General features: G+C 44.2%; 1 protein-coding gene across 1 annotated transcript; it reads left to right on the top strand.

The window, feature by feature from the left end:
- Positions 1 to 794: 794 nt before the first annotated feature.
- cavin2a (caveolae associated protein 2a) lies at positions 795 to 16,971 on the top strand (the record flags this gene model as incomplete). The annotated part of the gene is made up of 2 exons (XM_083996567.1): positions 795 to 1,352; positions 15,811 to 16,971. The coding sequence occupies 2 exons, from the start codon at positions 795 to 797 to the stop codon at positions 16,705 to 16,707; spliced, it is 1,455 nt and encodes a 484-aa protein (XP_083852693.1). The 3' UTR covers positions 16,708 to 16,971.
- Between the last annotated feature and the right edge of the window lie 341 nt (positions 16,972 to 17,312).

Raw genomic sequence — 17,312 nt, 5'->3', positions numbered from 1 at the left:
GTATGAGTTTGATGAGGAAAACCAAGAAATCCCATTAGCCTCTGTAGCGTAGCTCTGAGCAGCTCGCGGCTCTGCTCCACTGATCTAAAAGTAGCTTGCACCGACAATTAAAGGTTAACGAACCTACTCCTATAGGGACCAATTTGTCGATATGTTGAACTATCCCTTTAACTCTGGAGCCCTGCAAACACAAACACACACACAGAGACAGTACAATTAGCCTAAGTAGGTTAATAAACAGAAAAACATGGTGCAGGAAACAAAAACAGGACTCGCACATGTTTTGCAGCTAGGCAACCAGGCGTGCACTGCACACACGTACACGCACACGCACAGGGGGGTGGTTGGCATTTGAAAACATCAAAACATGCAGAAAGCACGCATACAAGGAAGTAGGCTACACACTCACACACACACACACACACACACACACACACACACACACACACACACACACACACACACACACACACACACACACACACACACACACACACACAACTCTACCTCTGTCCTGTCAATAGGGCTAGGCCTGCCGGGTTACCACAGCAACCATGCCCCTCCCTTTTGGCTTGCAGGGGAGGTGTTCTGAAAGTTCACAGCAGCAGAAAGACACACGGAGACAGAGAGAGGGGCGTGGATGTGGAGTTAACTCCGAGAAGGAAAACACTCCAAACTTCACTTCACGGCTGGAGCGCGTGACAGCAGCAGCAGCAGCACCTGCGAGTCCCAGGCTGAACCCTCTTCTTCTTCCTCCTCCTCCTCCTCCTCCTCTTCCTCCAACCTGTGGAACCATGGAAGACGACTCGTCCCACGCGGAGCCCGGCGGCAGCATCACGGGCAGCACCCACACCATCCCACAGCAGCAGCCCGAGAACACGGAGGTCATCCTGCCGAGCTTCAGCCCGTCCTCCGCCCCGGCTTCCCCGACCCCGACCGGCACCCTGTCCCGGCTCGGCTTTAAAAGCCCCACCAGCCCTACGGCGGGGGCCGCCGCGCCGGGCAGCCCCATCGAGCGCGGCCAGGTGAGCGCCATCACCGTGGTGGCGCTGCTGGACAAGCTGGTCAACATGCTGGAGGCGGTGCAGGACAACCAGCAGCGGATGGAGCAGCGGCAGGCCGACCTGGAGGGGGCCGTGCGGACGGTGCAGGGCGACGTGACCCGTCTGTCCAAGACCCACGTCAGCACCTCCAACAGCGTCAGCAAGCTGCTGGAGCGCTCCCGGAAGGCCAGCGGCCACCTGAAGGAGGTGAGGGAGCGCCTGGACAAGCAGGCGGTCCAGGTGAAGAAGCTGGAGGCCAACCACAACCACCTGCTCAAGAGGAACCACTTCAAAGTGCTCATTTTCCAGGTGAGAAGGGGGAGGGAGAGGGGGCACAGTTGGCACCTTTTTTTTTAAATTTTTTTTTTATTTAATGTTACAATCAAAAGCCTGCTGTGGGTCTACTGTAGGAATGTTAAAGGTGAAAACATAGATTTTACAATGACAGTTGAGTTTAATCATCAGGAGTCCTGCTCCATCTGTGTCAGGTTGGAAATTGTTCTCTGAGGTGATCTGAAGTCTGAAATGAAAAAATGTTGTCCCATGAGGGATACAGGAAATGGATCTGTCAGAACGTGACTCATAGTAGACTTGAAAATCAGGATATTGAGGCTTCTGCTGCTTTAACTTTGAACATCCTTTTTTTTTTTTTTTACCTCTCACTTAAGTGCAGTTTTAAACATCTTGGCTACACCTATAACTTTTACATGGGGCTTTTACATTTGCATTATGGACTTTTTATTCTAATGTGTGTGCGTGTGGGTCGTATTTGCATTCAAATTTGACTGCAGTAGTGGGAGTGTTTGGATGTGTGCAGTGCACATGTCTTTTGCACCTGGTTGGCAATGACACGTGATGTGTGGACTGGGCGAGCGCCACTTTTTCAGCAGCTTAAGATTTGTGGGACAGGACTGCAGCAGCCTGTGGAGTGATGTGGAGAGTTGTTTTCCTGTTTAGTGACTTTGAAGCTGCATTTTGAACACACACTGTCTAAGAACAGACGACTAAAGTGCAAAATATAATCAGGATACTTTGCCTAAACCGGAGTTAAGATCTTAACAGCTTTCATACTCGCTTACGAATCTCCTCTCTTTCATGTCCTGTGTGTGTGTGTGTGTGAGTGTGAGTGTGTGTGTGTGTGTGTGTGTGTGTGTGTGTGTGTGTGTGTGTGTGTGTGTGTGTGTGTGTGTGTGTGTGTGTGTGTGAGTGTGAGTGTGAGAGAAGAAGGGTGTGTCTGGGAATGGAGCTGCAGAGGATAATAGAGGAGGGCTCAGACACTGACTTTGACTGGATCTGTTTACACCCCACAGTCATAATTCAGACAGGCAGATGGTCTCAGCATATATTTACCACTTTACACTGTAAAAATCAAAATATTTGTCTTAAAAACTTAATATTTGTCTTCTTTCTTGTCAAAATGTCTAATTTCTAGTCAAAATTCATCTCCTTCCACTTAAAACAAGACTCATCTTCTAAAAATACTTGTTTTTAGATAATTTTCACTTTTAAGTTTATAAATCTGCCAGTGAAAGCAAGTTTTTTGTGCTTGTAATAAGGAAGAAAAACTTGCTCCACTATCAGATTTTTCTAGCTTGAAAGAAGTAAAATGTGTCTAAAAACAAGCTACGTTTTATGTGAGTCTTATTTTGAGTATAATGAGATTTGTTTTAATCAACTTACTTCAAGTGAAAATATGCTTGAAAGAACTAAAACGTGTCTAAAAACAAGCTACTTTTTATGTGATGAGTGCGTCTTATTTTGAGTATAATGAGATTTGCTTTAACTAGAAAACACATTTTGACTAGAAATAAGACTTGGTAAGATATTTGAGTTTTTGCAGTGTACCTTCCACATCACACCCTTTTTGAGGGTAAAACTCTGCAGACGTGACTTAACTTTGCAGTCCCCTCAAGGAAATTACAAATGGGAAAGTGGGAGGAGTATCCTTACGTAACCCATCCCTCATTGATTTGATATCATACATGACACAGCTGAAATGTGCCCTGTTTACACAAGCTAGACTTTTAATTTAAAACTGTATCATTAAAAAACACATAGCAAAGCTCGAGGATATTAAACAAGCAGATGAAAGCCGGTGTGTACATTTCCACTCGACCAAAAAAGGAAACAGTGATTGGGGTAGGATCTCTGAGTACACCTTGTCTGTGTTTGTGTTTTTTTTTTTTTTCAATCTTATCGTGTGTGTGTGTGTGTGTGTGTGTGTGGGTGCGTCCGAGCATGTGCGCCCAGGCAGAATGGGGGGGGGGGGCATTGTTGACACAACCAGAGTCACTGAGAGCTCTTAACTGCTGTTGTTATCTGGTTTCCCAGGTACTGAGGCCCTGTTGTTCACATGTAACAGGTGCCAAGACCTGGGCCTGTATAAGGACGGCTCTGTGCGTCTGTGGGCGAGGCTCAGTCTGGATCGATGTGTAATGCATCCTGTGCTAGAGAGGAGGGCTAAGTGAGAGTGGACTGCTTGTGCTGATATTGTGTTTGGATTGATCTTTATTATTTATTAACATTATTATAGGATGTAGAAGTGTACTTAAAGGGATACGGCAAATTTTTTTTGCCTCACTCCCAAGTCCATGACAAGCAGATAGACACCATCCTTTCGACTGTGCGTGGAGAGCCCGTATCGCCCGTAATTAGCTTAGCTCAAACGCTGGAAGTGCATAGGTAGTGTTAGCCTGCCTCCACCTAAAGTCATCAGAGACACTCTTCAGCAACTCTAAACGGACCGATCTTCGTCTCAGAGCTGACAAAACTCTCCAGTAAGGCATCTTGAGCGGTCAAATGGCGGTGACGGGATGAGATCGGTCAAAACGGAGGGTTCAAGCCATAGACTGTAAAAAGAATGGACGTAGCACCCGTGACGTCACCCATTGGTTTTGAGGAGTTGTTTTTGTGACTCAAATATGGCGGCCTGAACAGCGCCATGTTGGATTGGCCGGCCGAGAACCCGCCCACTGGCCTCGAAGCAGCCTGTCTCCGGATCGCTCCGTACCTGTCACTCAACGTTTCCGCGCCCTAATTGGCCAGAATGTTAACCTAATAACAGTAAAACACTAGAGTTAGAAAAAAAATTCACCCCCCTCAGAGTGTGTGTGGGGGTAGAAACTATCGATTGAGACAAAAAAACGTGCTGACACCAGGCTTTGATCATGTTTATTGAGGATTTAAAGTCGGCGATTTTAACATGGGGGTCTATGGAGAATGCTCCCTTCTGACACCAGCCCCCAGAGGAAGCCGAGGGGATTGCAGTTTCTTGAACGCGGAAGTGAGCTTCACTTCTCAGACCGACAACTGCCCCCTTGGTTCAAGCAAAGACGGTTTATTTTGGTTCAAGCTAGCTACATTGAGGGTAGGTTAGCTTCCTATTTCAAAGTAAAAGCACAAATTCTATCGTCATGGTTTTCTGTATAGGGCAACGGGTGTTTTATTTTGTGAAAGTAACTGGAAGTGCGTTGGTCACAACGGCTAGCTTGAGTAGCGCTGAATTCGTCCAAACAAAATTGTAAACAGCTTGTAGACAAATTAACGACACACTGCTTATTTAAATGGCTACTTTCTCGCCTAAAAATGTTTGAAATGTTGATAAAGTGATATATTTACAGAGTTTAGAGCTAAAATGTAATCAGCTTCTGACTGCTGATTTCGGCTCGGGTAGGAGGCAGGCTAACACTACCGATACACTTCCAGCGTTTGAGCTAAGCTAATTACGGGCGATACGGCTCTACAGTATCTCCCTTGTTACTACACGCACAGTCGAAAGGATGGTGTCTATCTGCTTGTCATCGACTCGGGAGTGAGGCAAGACACGAAAAAAAAATGTTGGCGTATCACATTAAAAGTTTCTTTGATGAGTGCTGCTCCTTTGACTCCTAAGATTAGTTTTTTCTTGTAGTTTTCAGTCCAACTCAAAGAGCAGCACATTTGCAGAAGGGTGTAGGAGGGTTCAGTATGACCTTAAAAGAGTGTGTGTAGATCGGTGTGTGCGTGCAAACCTGCCCATTGGATGTCATGCTGATGCGTTGGGTCAGGTGTATGCAGTTACTGAGCTGCTAAATGAGACTCAGCATGCCTGAGGGAAGAGGGAAATAAAAGAACTAAGTGCAGCCCTTGTTCCTTCTCCCCCGCGTTGACTCCTTTCTGTGACCATCATTTTCTGCCTCACTTCCCTTTCTTGCCTGCAGTATTGTGCTTTTAGTTTTTCTTATTCTGGATTTTCTTCACCAGGTTGCCATGCTCTAATTTCCTCCTCCTTCTCCTCTGTTTTTCTTCCTTTCTTTTTTTTTCTGTACATAAACTCCAACTTGCATGCAATTACTTTTTCTGTCTTAGTTCTAAGCCACCTGTCCTGGTTCCCTGCAACACCAGAGCACAAGCTACACTCCCCATAGATATCACATATTTTGCGGCACACCCACCAGGAGCCAAACTGTACTAAGCCAAACCCACAGCTATTGGCTGAGTGGCTCTCCTCCTCCTCCTCCTCCTCCTCCTCCTTCCTCAATCTCCTCCTCCCCACTTGACAAAATCGATCCCAACTACTCGTCACCCTGTGTGTGCCTGCTGAGGTGGAAAGAGAGAGGGATTCTGGGTAAACGCTCCCTGTTGCACACACAGCACAGGGGTCGTCTCTCTACCCGCTCCAAGGTTTGGACGCAGTTGGTCAGAAATGAAATGACAGCAGTGTCTATCGCTCCACTGCGTTCCTGTGCATAACGAGGACTAATGAGGACTTAATTACTGCTGCTCGGCCCTTTTGTTTGTTTGTTTTTGTGCACCAGTGCTTTTCCTGTCTCCATATGGCCCTCCTCTCTCCAGGCCTTCGCACACACGCTCGTGTACACATGCAAAAACGCACACAATTCCCAGCCATCTGAGATTCCGGTGTTTAGACACTGTTTTTTTTGGTAATTACTGTTTGAGAAGTAGTGTTTGTTTTTTCTATTATTTGTCACATAGATTAATTTCAGTGGCTTTTTACCTGAGAGTCGAAATATCAACACTCTCCCTCGAGATCCTTCCAGCTTATCCTATTTGCATCGCCGTGGCCCCGCTACATGAAATATGGCGCATTTCAAATTAAATTCCCTGCGACAGAACTCATTTATTTCTGAGTGGATCTTAATCTCCCCATCTGTGTTTATTTCACAGTGGAATTTCATCACATCAAACAAGTCGACCACACAATAGCAAAACTGAATTTGAACGCTTGGAGAATTTAATTTGCGCCCTCGCTTTGCTCATGTGGGGGCCTGATTCAGGAGGTTTGGCTGTATGTTGGGGAGCTGTGTGACTCTCTCGGTGGGATGGGAAGAGGATGTTTTGGTGAGCGCTTGGTGTTTTTTGGGATCCCTAATCACAGAGGGAGAAGACAGTCACACACACACACACACACACACACACACACACACACACACACACACACACAGGCTATCAAACTTTCATATCACAGTGCAGGGAAAGAGAAATACGCTCTCAGCCAAAATAAACACAGTGACTGCAACTTGCTGTTCTTTTGCTGGAAGTAATGCTGTGGGACCTGTTTCCCATCACTCACTTGTACATTTGGAAGACACATAATTATTTAATTAATTAATAGAATTAATTGTTAAAGGGATACTCCACCTAAAATTGGTAATTCACCAATTGTCTACTCACCGTCATGCCAAGGAAGGGTTTGGAGAACTTTTGATGACTCCGAACCCTTCCTTGGCATGACGGTGAGTAGAAAATTGGTGAATTATTGATTTTGGGTGAAGTATCCCTTTAAGCTTCAAACTTGTGAACCATCCATCCACCGTCGCATGCTGACGTGTCGACGACACTCTCACAGAAAGGTTCTGAGTGATTGGCTTAGCTTTCGTCATTGCCACTGTATTTGCTTTGCCACCGGTAGTCACAGGGCTTTTGTGCACTGACACTTTGAGGTTGAGGCTTAATCTTTGCTTTCAGCGGGAGCAAGTAAAGTGTGTTTTTCTGCTCGGTTCATATTCTTAAGACAGAAGACAAACTGGCAATTCTTTTACCGCCCCTGAGCTCCTGCTTTCATTGTACCCTGACGACAGAATAGATTAGTAATTGGCAGTTAAATAGTCCTAAATAATGGTCTCATGACTAAGCAGTCTACACGGTCCTTTCTGCGTACAGATCAAATAAGTGACACAAACTGAAGGTGTAAGAAAAGGAGTAGCTGAATTGTAAAGAGCTGAACTTAAATTTAGATATTTTTTTTTTCAACAAGTCTCCTAATCACGATATCTTCAGGGGTAATAAGATATTTGAGTGTTAATAGAGTGCACTCGTGTTCTCAGGGTAGGGTTATAAAACTGTATCCATGTTCACAGGTTGGAGCAGGCCACTGGCTGTAGGCTATAGCTGAGATGTGCTGAGTGTCCCACTCTAGCAGATAATATATGACACAAGCTTTATAGCCCAGAGCAGTGATAAATGTTTCAGTGCATTCAATCATGTAGGGGCTACACGTCACCAAACTTATACTTGTGCAGATAGTTAAAATGATAGGGTAGCAGAAATAAGAGAGACAGTAACATTATGTCAAAAGAAATTGAATTCTGGTCCTGAGAACTAATGTTTGTCGTTAAACGCAGATAACTGAAAGTATTTGTTGTATTTGTTTTGAAGTAGCACAGTTCGGCTACTTTTACTGATACTTCTTATCTTTCTACTTTGACTTTGACTGTTCTCACCGGGTCACACAAAAAGAGAAAGGCGCAAAAAAGTAACGTCTTTTAGCTAGGCCTACATGGTGTAGGCTAACTCAGGGCTAAAGACGCGAGGAAGCTAGCTCCTGATGGTCCAGCTTCTGTAGACTATTGGCTGCTCAGAAAAAGATAAAGTCTCACTTTCTAATGCTAAGTAAAATGTGAAGTTTGGGGGCTTTGTAGCTGCGAGGAACACTTCAGACAAAGAATCTAGCTGATTGCATCACAGCATTTTCAACAGGCAGCTAGCAGCTAGCTCATTAGTTGTCGAGCGAGCGCAAAAATGACTGACAGCTCCTGCACAGAAAGCGACTGAACATCCCAGTTAGACTCGACTGAAAAGACTTAACAGCGCAGTGTTTTCACGGCAGACTTCTAAACATGTCATAGTAGGATAAGCACAGCTCCACATTCATCCAGTTCCAGCCCGCGGGCTCTTTGAAATGGCTTGTTATGACATTTTATTGAGCTGCAGACCTTAATGAAGTTAATTATACCTGTGCTCTCCTACCTATTATGAGTCAAAATATCTACTGTGGAAAAGGCCCATTGTGTCACTTGCTACCATGTTAAAAGAAATGTTTACCCGAGTATAAGCCTGGAGTTAATGGAGAAAAAGCCCAGCAACCACCAGTACACAAGCAGCGACTTTCATACAGCTTGTCCTCCACAGTGAGATTTGAAGCAGTGTGTAATAAATAGTCTTAGCGTGGCTGTGCAGCCTTTAAGGCACTTTTTAAATTAACAATGATGTTTGTTTACAGCGTGACTTCCTGCTTTGTCATCCTTCTTATTTTTGCTTTGGGGTTCATTCCTCAGATAATCCTGCAAGTTTTCTGAAAACAGAAACTAATGAGGGAGGGAGGGAGGGAGGGAGGGAGGGAGGGAGGGGAGGATAAATATGGAGAGAAAAGTGATGGGCAGAGGAAATCAGACAAAGTGAAGGATGTGATCTGTTTATCAGCTAACGACAGTAGATAATGGAGAGTGAGTTTGGATTAGAGGAGATTATATTGAAGTTTGCAAACTGTTTGGGCGAAAGACGTGTTTGCAGACGGGGAAGTTTCACTTTAAGTCTGTTCTGTCTGATGTCACATTCAGGTTTGACAAGTCTGCTGAACGGTTTCAGTCTCACAGGCAGAGGCGAGCTTGTAGCTGCAGATTCCAGGTATAAAATACTAGTTTTAACAGCTTTAATAACACAGTAAGTGACGATGATACTCAGGAGTCTCAGTTGGCTTCTTTAGCATGCTGGCCCGGCTAGTTTGTTAGTTTGTTTGTTTTTTTAAACACGTCATGTTTTTGTAATGTTGACTTTTCATGAACCAGAATGGTATTAAAAAGTTGTACATAATTATTCCCTGAAGTTAAAGAATTGAGACGATGCAACAAAACGAGTTCATGCAAGGTAAAATAAAGGTTGCAGCTCTTGAGACAGTTTAGCCTCCCATGATGCAGTGCACTTTGCCTTCACAATTGCCAATAGCACATATTTAGCATGTTTTCATTGTGCCGCAGGTATTAATAATAAGAGCACCTCAGCCCTCACTCTCGACTCCTGCCAGCACACTCTGTGTTGGTCCTTCTCTGTTTTCTTAATTGCACAGCACAATTTGTTATCGAAGGGACAGACTTATCAAAATAAAGAAACTGGGAGTGCTGGGAGAAATTGTGCTGGTGTCCTGCCAATGTAGCTCTTGGTGTTATGTGATAAAATGAAAGCAACTTTGGTATCTTCTCTCGACTCCCCCCTTTCTCCGACATTAGACTTTCTAAATTGTAGTACTTGACTTGTCAAATCCTGTGGTGTCCATCCAATCCCTTCACCAAGGCCACTGCATCTATGACAGGAAAGAGGGAAACAATGGACATTTTGGTTCTCAGTATTCTCAAATCTCTGCTCTTATAAAACATGTGAATACAGCATGTTTCGAGATAACACCGTGACTTCCTGACCTCTCTGCAGACACTTCATGGCCCACTGGCCTTCATCTGGAGTAAACACTGTGACAATAGGTGGTACAGTAACCTTATCAAAAAATGTGAATGGCATCTCCGCACAGCCCTTATCAAACAATGGCTCTGATATGAGAAGATTGGGACTGTGCTTCAGCAATGTCTGAGGGAGGATCTAGTTGGGAGATTTGGCGGGAGAAAAATAAAGCACAAGGAGATTAACAAAAACCACAGAGCGACCGGAAAAACTACAAACTGTAAATACGTAGGAGTTTACATCACTCATCGTGCATGTGGAGGGATTGCGCAACACAAGCAGGGAAAGTGCAGGTTTAGCGCTACGATCTAGTTAATGCAGAGGAATTGACAAAGACCGTAATGGTCCGGTAAATCATAAGGTTATTATAATCAACATTTATTCCATGTATGAAATTCATTATAAGACCAGGAGAGCTGAAATTACACAACATGAGAGCTATAATCATCTAAAGTGCACAGACTGCTCTCCTGTAAATTACGGGTTGAGTGTTTTTTCTGACGCCGAACATCATCATTTATGTCATCAGGAATGATGTGAGCCTCTCCAGAGCTGCCATGATCTACAACCTACCAGCATTTCAGCATTACATCTCGCCTCAATTGGGTATTGTGTTGTGTGATTTCACAAGCTTGAAAGACCAGTAAACATGTCGTGTTTTTTTTTTTCTATTTTTCTTTTTGTGAGGCACACACTATGGGAGGGGCAGGGATGAAAAAGAATGCCCCAACTTGTTATGCAAAGCTGTATGGGTATTAGGCCAAGACTTACAACAATGATTGTTGAGGACATATTTATGACACCAGGAATACTAGTGTATGTCGCAATCAGAGCGTAACTGGTTCAGTAGTGTTGTGTTGGGGTATGATAAAGACAGGGGTAAAAATGTGTGTACACAGTCAATACGGTAAGCACATCTATTAGTGAAAGACAGTTGCGTCACATGTACAGTGCATTGAGAGTTTATCATGTTTTGTGTTAAATCGGTCACATGTCAAATACCAGAATTCCATTTCCTCTCCTTCCTTCCTTATGTCCTTCCTCCGTCCACAGATGGCTCTTGGTGCTCATTGGAATGGGGGTGGAGGGTGGAGAGGGGGTAGGAGGGAAGGGGGGCGATGTTAAGTAACAAGAGGGTAGGGGTGAACTGTAAAACGGCTCACTGCACTGTAAAAGGAAGGGGGGTACTATTATGAAAACATGCGCACATAAAGGCGGATTGGGAAAGTCCTGTGTTGCAGGTGGACACTGTGGTGCGATTGTTCCTTGAATGGATGGGATGAGTTTGACTGCGAGTGTGGGGAGAGGGTGAGGGGACAACAGTGTACGGGTTTGTGCTTTGTATGGTCATCTCGAGTGAGGCTGATTGTATTACAGATAAAGATAAGAGGCAGATTAAAAGGCGACGTGGGAGAAAATCAAGAGAATAAAAGGAGAATGTTCAGAGTCAGGACTTTGTCTTCAGACCTTTTGTTTGAAATGTTGCATTACAAAACAAAGGTCTGATCACAATCAATAAAAAGCATCTGAGGCTGCACATTCTTTTGTCGGCAACCTGTCACCTCCCTGTTTTATTTACACTAACAGGGTTCCTACGCAAGTATGGAAAAGTATGGAATTTGATTTTATACAATTCCAGGTCTGGAAAAGTATGGAAATAGGAAACTATTGTATGGAAATATATTTATCTTAATACTTATCTGGGTTTGGTCTTATTCACATTATTATTTTGTATGCTCTATTGTACCTAGTTACAATCTCCTTGAAATTATTTGGTTACATAATGGCATACAAACAATACAAATGATTAATTGCATGATTTATTTACATGATACACATCTATTTACTCAAATGTCACAAATTATTTGAATTCTTTTACTGTCCGGAAATTAGGGTCTGGAAAAGTATGGAATTTGGAAATTTAAAATGTGTAGGAACCCTGCACTAAACTTCTTGTCTTTCTCATTGTGTAACAGAGTCATATCAGGGGCTTGAGAGGGGCAAAGGTGTGTGTAAATGCATCTGTGTGTGTGTGCTGTGTGATGATGGTGGTGATGCTGCACCCTCTCATTGGTGCCGTTCCTCGCTGGCCCCTGACTCACTGTGCCAACACACCTGTACCAGCCTCGCCCATTAGGATTAGGAAAACGTCCATTCATCACCTGAAGGGCCAGGAAAACACACCTGTTCAAATCACTTACTCACACATGCACACACTAACACTTATAACTACAGACGGCTGACAGAAGAAACTGCAATACACAGCACAGCCAACCAGTAAATGCTGTATGTTAAATATCTGGGTGTTGGCCAGGAAGCTGTGTCCTACATGTAATATAAGTATTACAGCAGCGGTGTGCAGATGCCTACACAATATAAACAAGAGAGAGATGCCAAAGAGACTATACAGGCTACTGTTACATACATGCTATAAACAGAAACACTCTACAAGAGGAACATGAGCCCATTGGAGTGCTTTCAGTCGGCTGCGATGCCCCGCCCTAATCTCTCTCCCGTTTGAATAGGCTAGAGCGGGAATATATTAACTTAATTGATAACACCTTGCAGGACTTGCAAATAAGATGGTAACTCTACTGTTCAATAGGATCTTGTGTTTGTAGAGAATCTCTTTGAAGTGTGCGCCCTACACTCACACTCGCCCGCTCTCGCTCCAACATTCAATTGTACTGGTTGCCAGGTACGCCTATAGGGAGTGGCTAGTAGCTAAAGCTAAGCTAACGCTAAGCGTATTTAATGAGCAGCAGCTCCGGTGTTGAAAGCGGACTGGAAACACATCTGAATCATTTCACCTGCAGATGAACCCGACAAATCCGCCGCATCACGCCTGCACCGGAAACAGTACCGGCTGACCGTTAGTTAGCATTAGCATTAGCACAATGCCATTTTCTCCACAGAGCTATCAGGATGTGGCTCCCCCTGAGCTCCGCCTCACGTGACATTCAACATACAGTACTAATGCTGTTGGCGCAGTGATCATTTCATGCCGACGTTGCCAATGTAACCAGATGTAAATATTTTGGACCTGTCAAAATGTATAAAACAATTATTTATATAGGCCTACTATTTAAAAACAATAGAAAAATTATTATTCTGCACCCCTCTAGACGTTGTGTGGATGTATTATTTTTGAAATGGTTAAGTTTTATTTCTGTCCTAAACAATTTACATTAAACAATAGTCTATCTACCACATGTCTGCATTGCATGCACACACACACATTCTTATACTGTATCACATTCTCTGTAGCTAATGAGTGCTTCCTTAGAGGGCTCATTAAATAACGGGGTTCCCAAGAGAGACATACCAGAATGTGAGGGCCACACACACACACACACACACACACACACACACACACACACACACACACACACACACACACACACACACACACACACACACACACACACACACACACAGGACAGACCTGGGTCAAGTGGTATTATGGAAATATTTGTTTGCTGTAGCTGGCTTGCAAAGACTCTGGGAAGTTAAACTGGGGACACACCAATTTCACGCTGTTTTCCTCTTTTCCTCTTTGGGCGACCAAACACATTATCAGCATTTTAACCAGTTAAAGGTGCAGAAATGAACTGAATGAAGTCAAGGCTGAGAAAAACAAACTGGATGACACATATTACCCAAGAAAAACAACACTGTAACTGTTACTGCAGCAGGTTAAGGACAGCATGTCGGATGATTCAGTTCTCATTCATAAGTGAGTTTCTCAGATGCTGTGCCACCCATGTACTTCAGCACCCACACAGAATATATCAAACATGTTCGAGCAAAATCAGAAGGTCTATGACGTGCCCAGACGGGAGCAGTGGTGTGAAGATTGAATCTTTCAGAAACTTCACACCAGCAAACAGTCAGGGCAGATTTAGTGCTGTTAAATTTTCATTAGAGAACTCAGCTCCACTGAGGGTCATGAGAGGCCGTATTGGCTGCAATTTTCTAATAATGACGAGTCAGATACAGAGAGGTGAGTGTTTAAACCTTCAGCTATCTCACACTTCATGCTGATAAGACTGTTTAAATGCATCAGCAGGGAGATAAGCATGGGGTCTGAAGTAATACAGTCTTAATGGGGGCAACCTCTGGTGTTATTCCTCCAGAATCACTGGTGTTTTTAATACAAAAGCTGTGGCTCGCACCGTTCAAGACTTTCTGATCCGAGTTTGCACGAACATGTTCAGATCCACACAGTCTCTGTGGGTGTGGTGCAGTGTCAGACCAACAGCAAAATGGGGCATTCAGACACTGCTGATTCAGACATGACAGGCGGGAGCTACGGAGAACAAAACTGAAAGGGAGGGATTACAGTTGAACCCAATGAGAGCTGGTGGTAACCAGAGCTGTTCCCCAAGGTGCTACCTTTGTGTTTTTTGGATGTCTAGTAACAAACTTTTTTTTTTTTTTTAGAATGAATAACTTTCCTTCAGGGGGAATTCAGAAACTGTCCACATAAATGGAAAAAGGGGAAAGACAAACATCAAATTTATCAACTATAAACTGCCCTGTTCTACCATATTATGCCATATAATCTAAATATCTTAAACCTCTTTCTGCAGAAAAACGTGGATGTTCTTAAGCAAACTGTTGTGCCTTTCAGAACACGCTGACAGATTTACTAGCCATGGCTGGAGATGCCAGACATGCTTGGCACACACCTGAACTGTGAATCATGCCTGCATGTTTGAGATCAAGGCGAGAGGTATCAAGTGTCTGCAAGGTGGTAAAAACAGGACAGTTTTCGCATGGCTTTCTACTCCTTCACAACTGCCCATGTGCTATGGAATTGTTAAGGTGTCCAAAAGCAGTGTTGTGTAACAGGAGCCGGATATAATCTTGATTGTTGTTGTTGTTTTTTTTATTTCAAGAGTTTAGGGAAATCCAGTCAGTTAACAACTTCTTCAGGCTGTAATTGTCACAGGCACTAGGTATATATTTTCATCTCACACATTACACCCACTTCAGAAATACAACAGTGGTTTAACATTAACATTAGTTGTCTTTTTCTGAGAGGCTGTTTCCATAATACCACTGTCCTTTTCAGCAAAAACACACCATTGGTGATGAGTGGTGTGTCCTAGCACATCCGGTCGGCCCAGTTTTTAAGTATGTACTCATGACATCCCAAGAAAGATGCATTGCGTAGCCATCCCCCCCAACAATTTATGACATCCTCTATGTCTAAGTAAGAGCTGCCATGCATGCTTTAATGAAGACTCATTGTTACATGCACGATACACAGAAACTACTTGTAATTGACATTGGAATGTCATTCCAGTGTGTGCTGAGGATGAATTGGGCCTGCCATGTTGCCTGAATTTGATATATCATGAGGTAAAACATTTCAAATCTAGATTTGCTCCACTCCATAGATTTATCAATGCATAGTTATACTGTATTCAGAGGGAAACACCAAATAAAACCTAGAAGAACCTATTAATGCTGGGTATAATTTGTTGAGTAAACGAAGGTGTACTTCTAAATTAATCCATACAGAGGTGGTGTTTGCCTTATATGGGAACAGTGAGTTATAAAAAAGAAAATGGAGGGAGGTGCGTGACCCCTGCACAGAAACAGGTGGAATTCCTCACATGTCTTGAGGAGACGACCAGGGGAGGCATGCAGGAACTGGTTTCCTCAGTCCTCAGGAGGCAGAGACCAGCCCAACATGTCAGAGTGTATTAGACATACATTTACAAGGACCAAACCATGGTATACATTAACATGTTTATGGGGAATGTGTGTTTGGATATATACACACTTTACATCATCAGTGTCAGGAATGTCTTTGGAGGCATTTGGGATTTGTAAATTAGCCTTAAGTCTAACCCCAACCATTATTCATTAAAACAAAGTTGTTCAAATCCATGTCCTCACTGCAAGGTACAAAAATGTACAACAATCTACCAAAAGTTAGACACAAATGTTACCTTATACATGTATTTCTATACTTCATCAAATGATCACCATTTTAACCATTGTCTTCTGTCTTTATTCTTCATAGGAAGACAATGAGATCCCCTCCAGCGTGTATGTCAAGGACTCCCTCAAGACCCCTCTACCAAGCCAGTACGATGCAGAATCCACCCTGGCTACGCCATCTATTGCAGGCTCTGTTGACTGCTACCGTGGCCAAGAGGAGGGTCTCCAGACCATTAGCCTCTCCTCGGACGAGGAAGACGACCTGAGGGTCCACAGGGAGGATGACGAGATGTTAGAGTGCGAGGCAGGCACTTCCCACACATTTGAGAGAAGGGCCGACAGATTCAAGCGGTCGAGCCTGAAGAAGGTCGACACTCTGAAAAAGGCCTTCTCACGCCAGAGCATTGAGAAAAAGGTGACCCAGATCACCACCAAGATCGTGCCCCCGGAGAAGCGCGAGAAACTCAAGAAGAGCCTCACCCCTAACCACCCCAAGAGCCCAACCACCAAGTCCTCCTCATTCAAGGTGTCTCCCATGACCTTCACCGTGAAGAAGATCCGAGCTGGGGACTCCCCCGCACCGGACATGGGCTCACCTGGGGAGGAGGCCCACGTGGAGATTCCTCCTCTGGGAAGCTTAGATGGTGAGATCCCCTTGGCAGAAGTGCACACAAATGAAGGCAGCGTGGTGGAGGAGATTCAGGAGATGCTGAGCCCCTCCACCCCAGACGGCACCAAGAGGCAGCTGGAACTCAACGGAGAAGCGCCGACCGTTGAGTGCCAGATTAACGGCGATCGCTGCGTTGGCTTGGCAGAGCCGGAGCACGATGAAGATGTCGGTGAGGAGGAAGACGATGAGGAGGAGGAGGAGGAGCAAGAAGAGAAAGACAAAAAACCAGTCGAGACAGCAGCAGATGCCCAGATTCCAGCAGATGCCCAGATTCCTAATGCAACAGCTGCTGTGGAGCAAGTGTCTTAATATGATTAGATTTTTTTGCTGAGCCTCTACTCTTTTTCACATTCCTCTACTTTTTTTTTTTTTTTTTTTTCCCCTCAAGTTTCTTCAGTTAACACCCAGCAGGCATGACTCATCCCTCCATTGTTGTCCTGTGTTAAACACCCACACAAACAAGAAACATATTGCCAGCCTTCTAACACAGCCAATCTTTTGGATATCCCCTACAACAACTATCAGCATTGTCTGAAAACATAAGACATTATCTGCATAAGCAACAAGGATAACATCTACACCTCACTAAGAGCGCTTCTCAAACACAACAACATTGCATCAGTGCAGCGTAACTCACTCCCATCCACCGGTGCCCGACCCCCTAAACAGCAGCTCATCTCCAGAGCGGTGGGCCAACTATCTACCCTCCTGCTGTGTTTGTCTGCCTCTGGACCTCCCTTCCTCTCTGACAAATAGTCTCTTTGTTCTTTGCAGGTTTTTTTTTTTTTTTTTTTCCTGAAAAATAATAAATCTTTGGCAATAGCGGTGCTGCCCGCGGTCTATTGAGGCAGCGTGTTGCCAGGATGCGCAAGAGTCGGAATGAGCCGTTTCTGGGTTTTCAGTGAACATGGCCT

The sequence above is a fragment of the Trachurus trachurus genome, assembly GCF_905171665.1.
Source record: "Trachurus trachurus genome assembly, chromosome: 21".
Lineage (NCBI taxonomy): Eukaryota > Metazoa > Chordata > Actinopteri > Carangiformes > Carangidae > Trachurus > Trachurus trachurus.
This window is presented reverse-complemented; position numbering and strand designations above follow the sequence as displayed.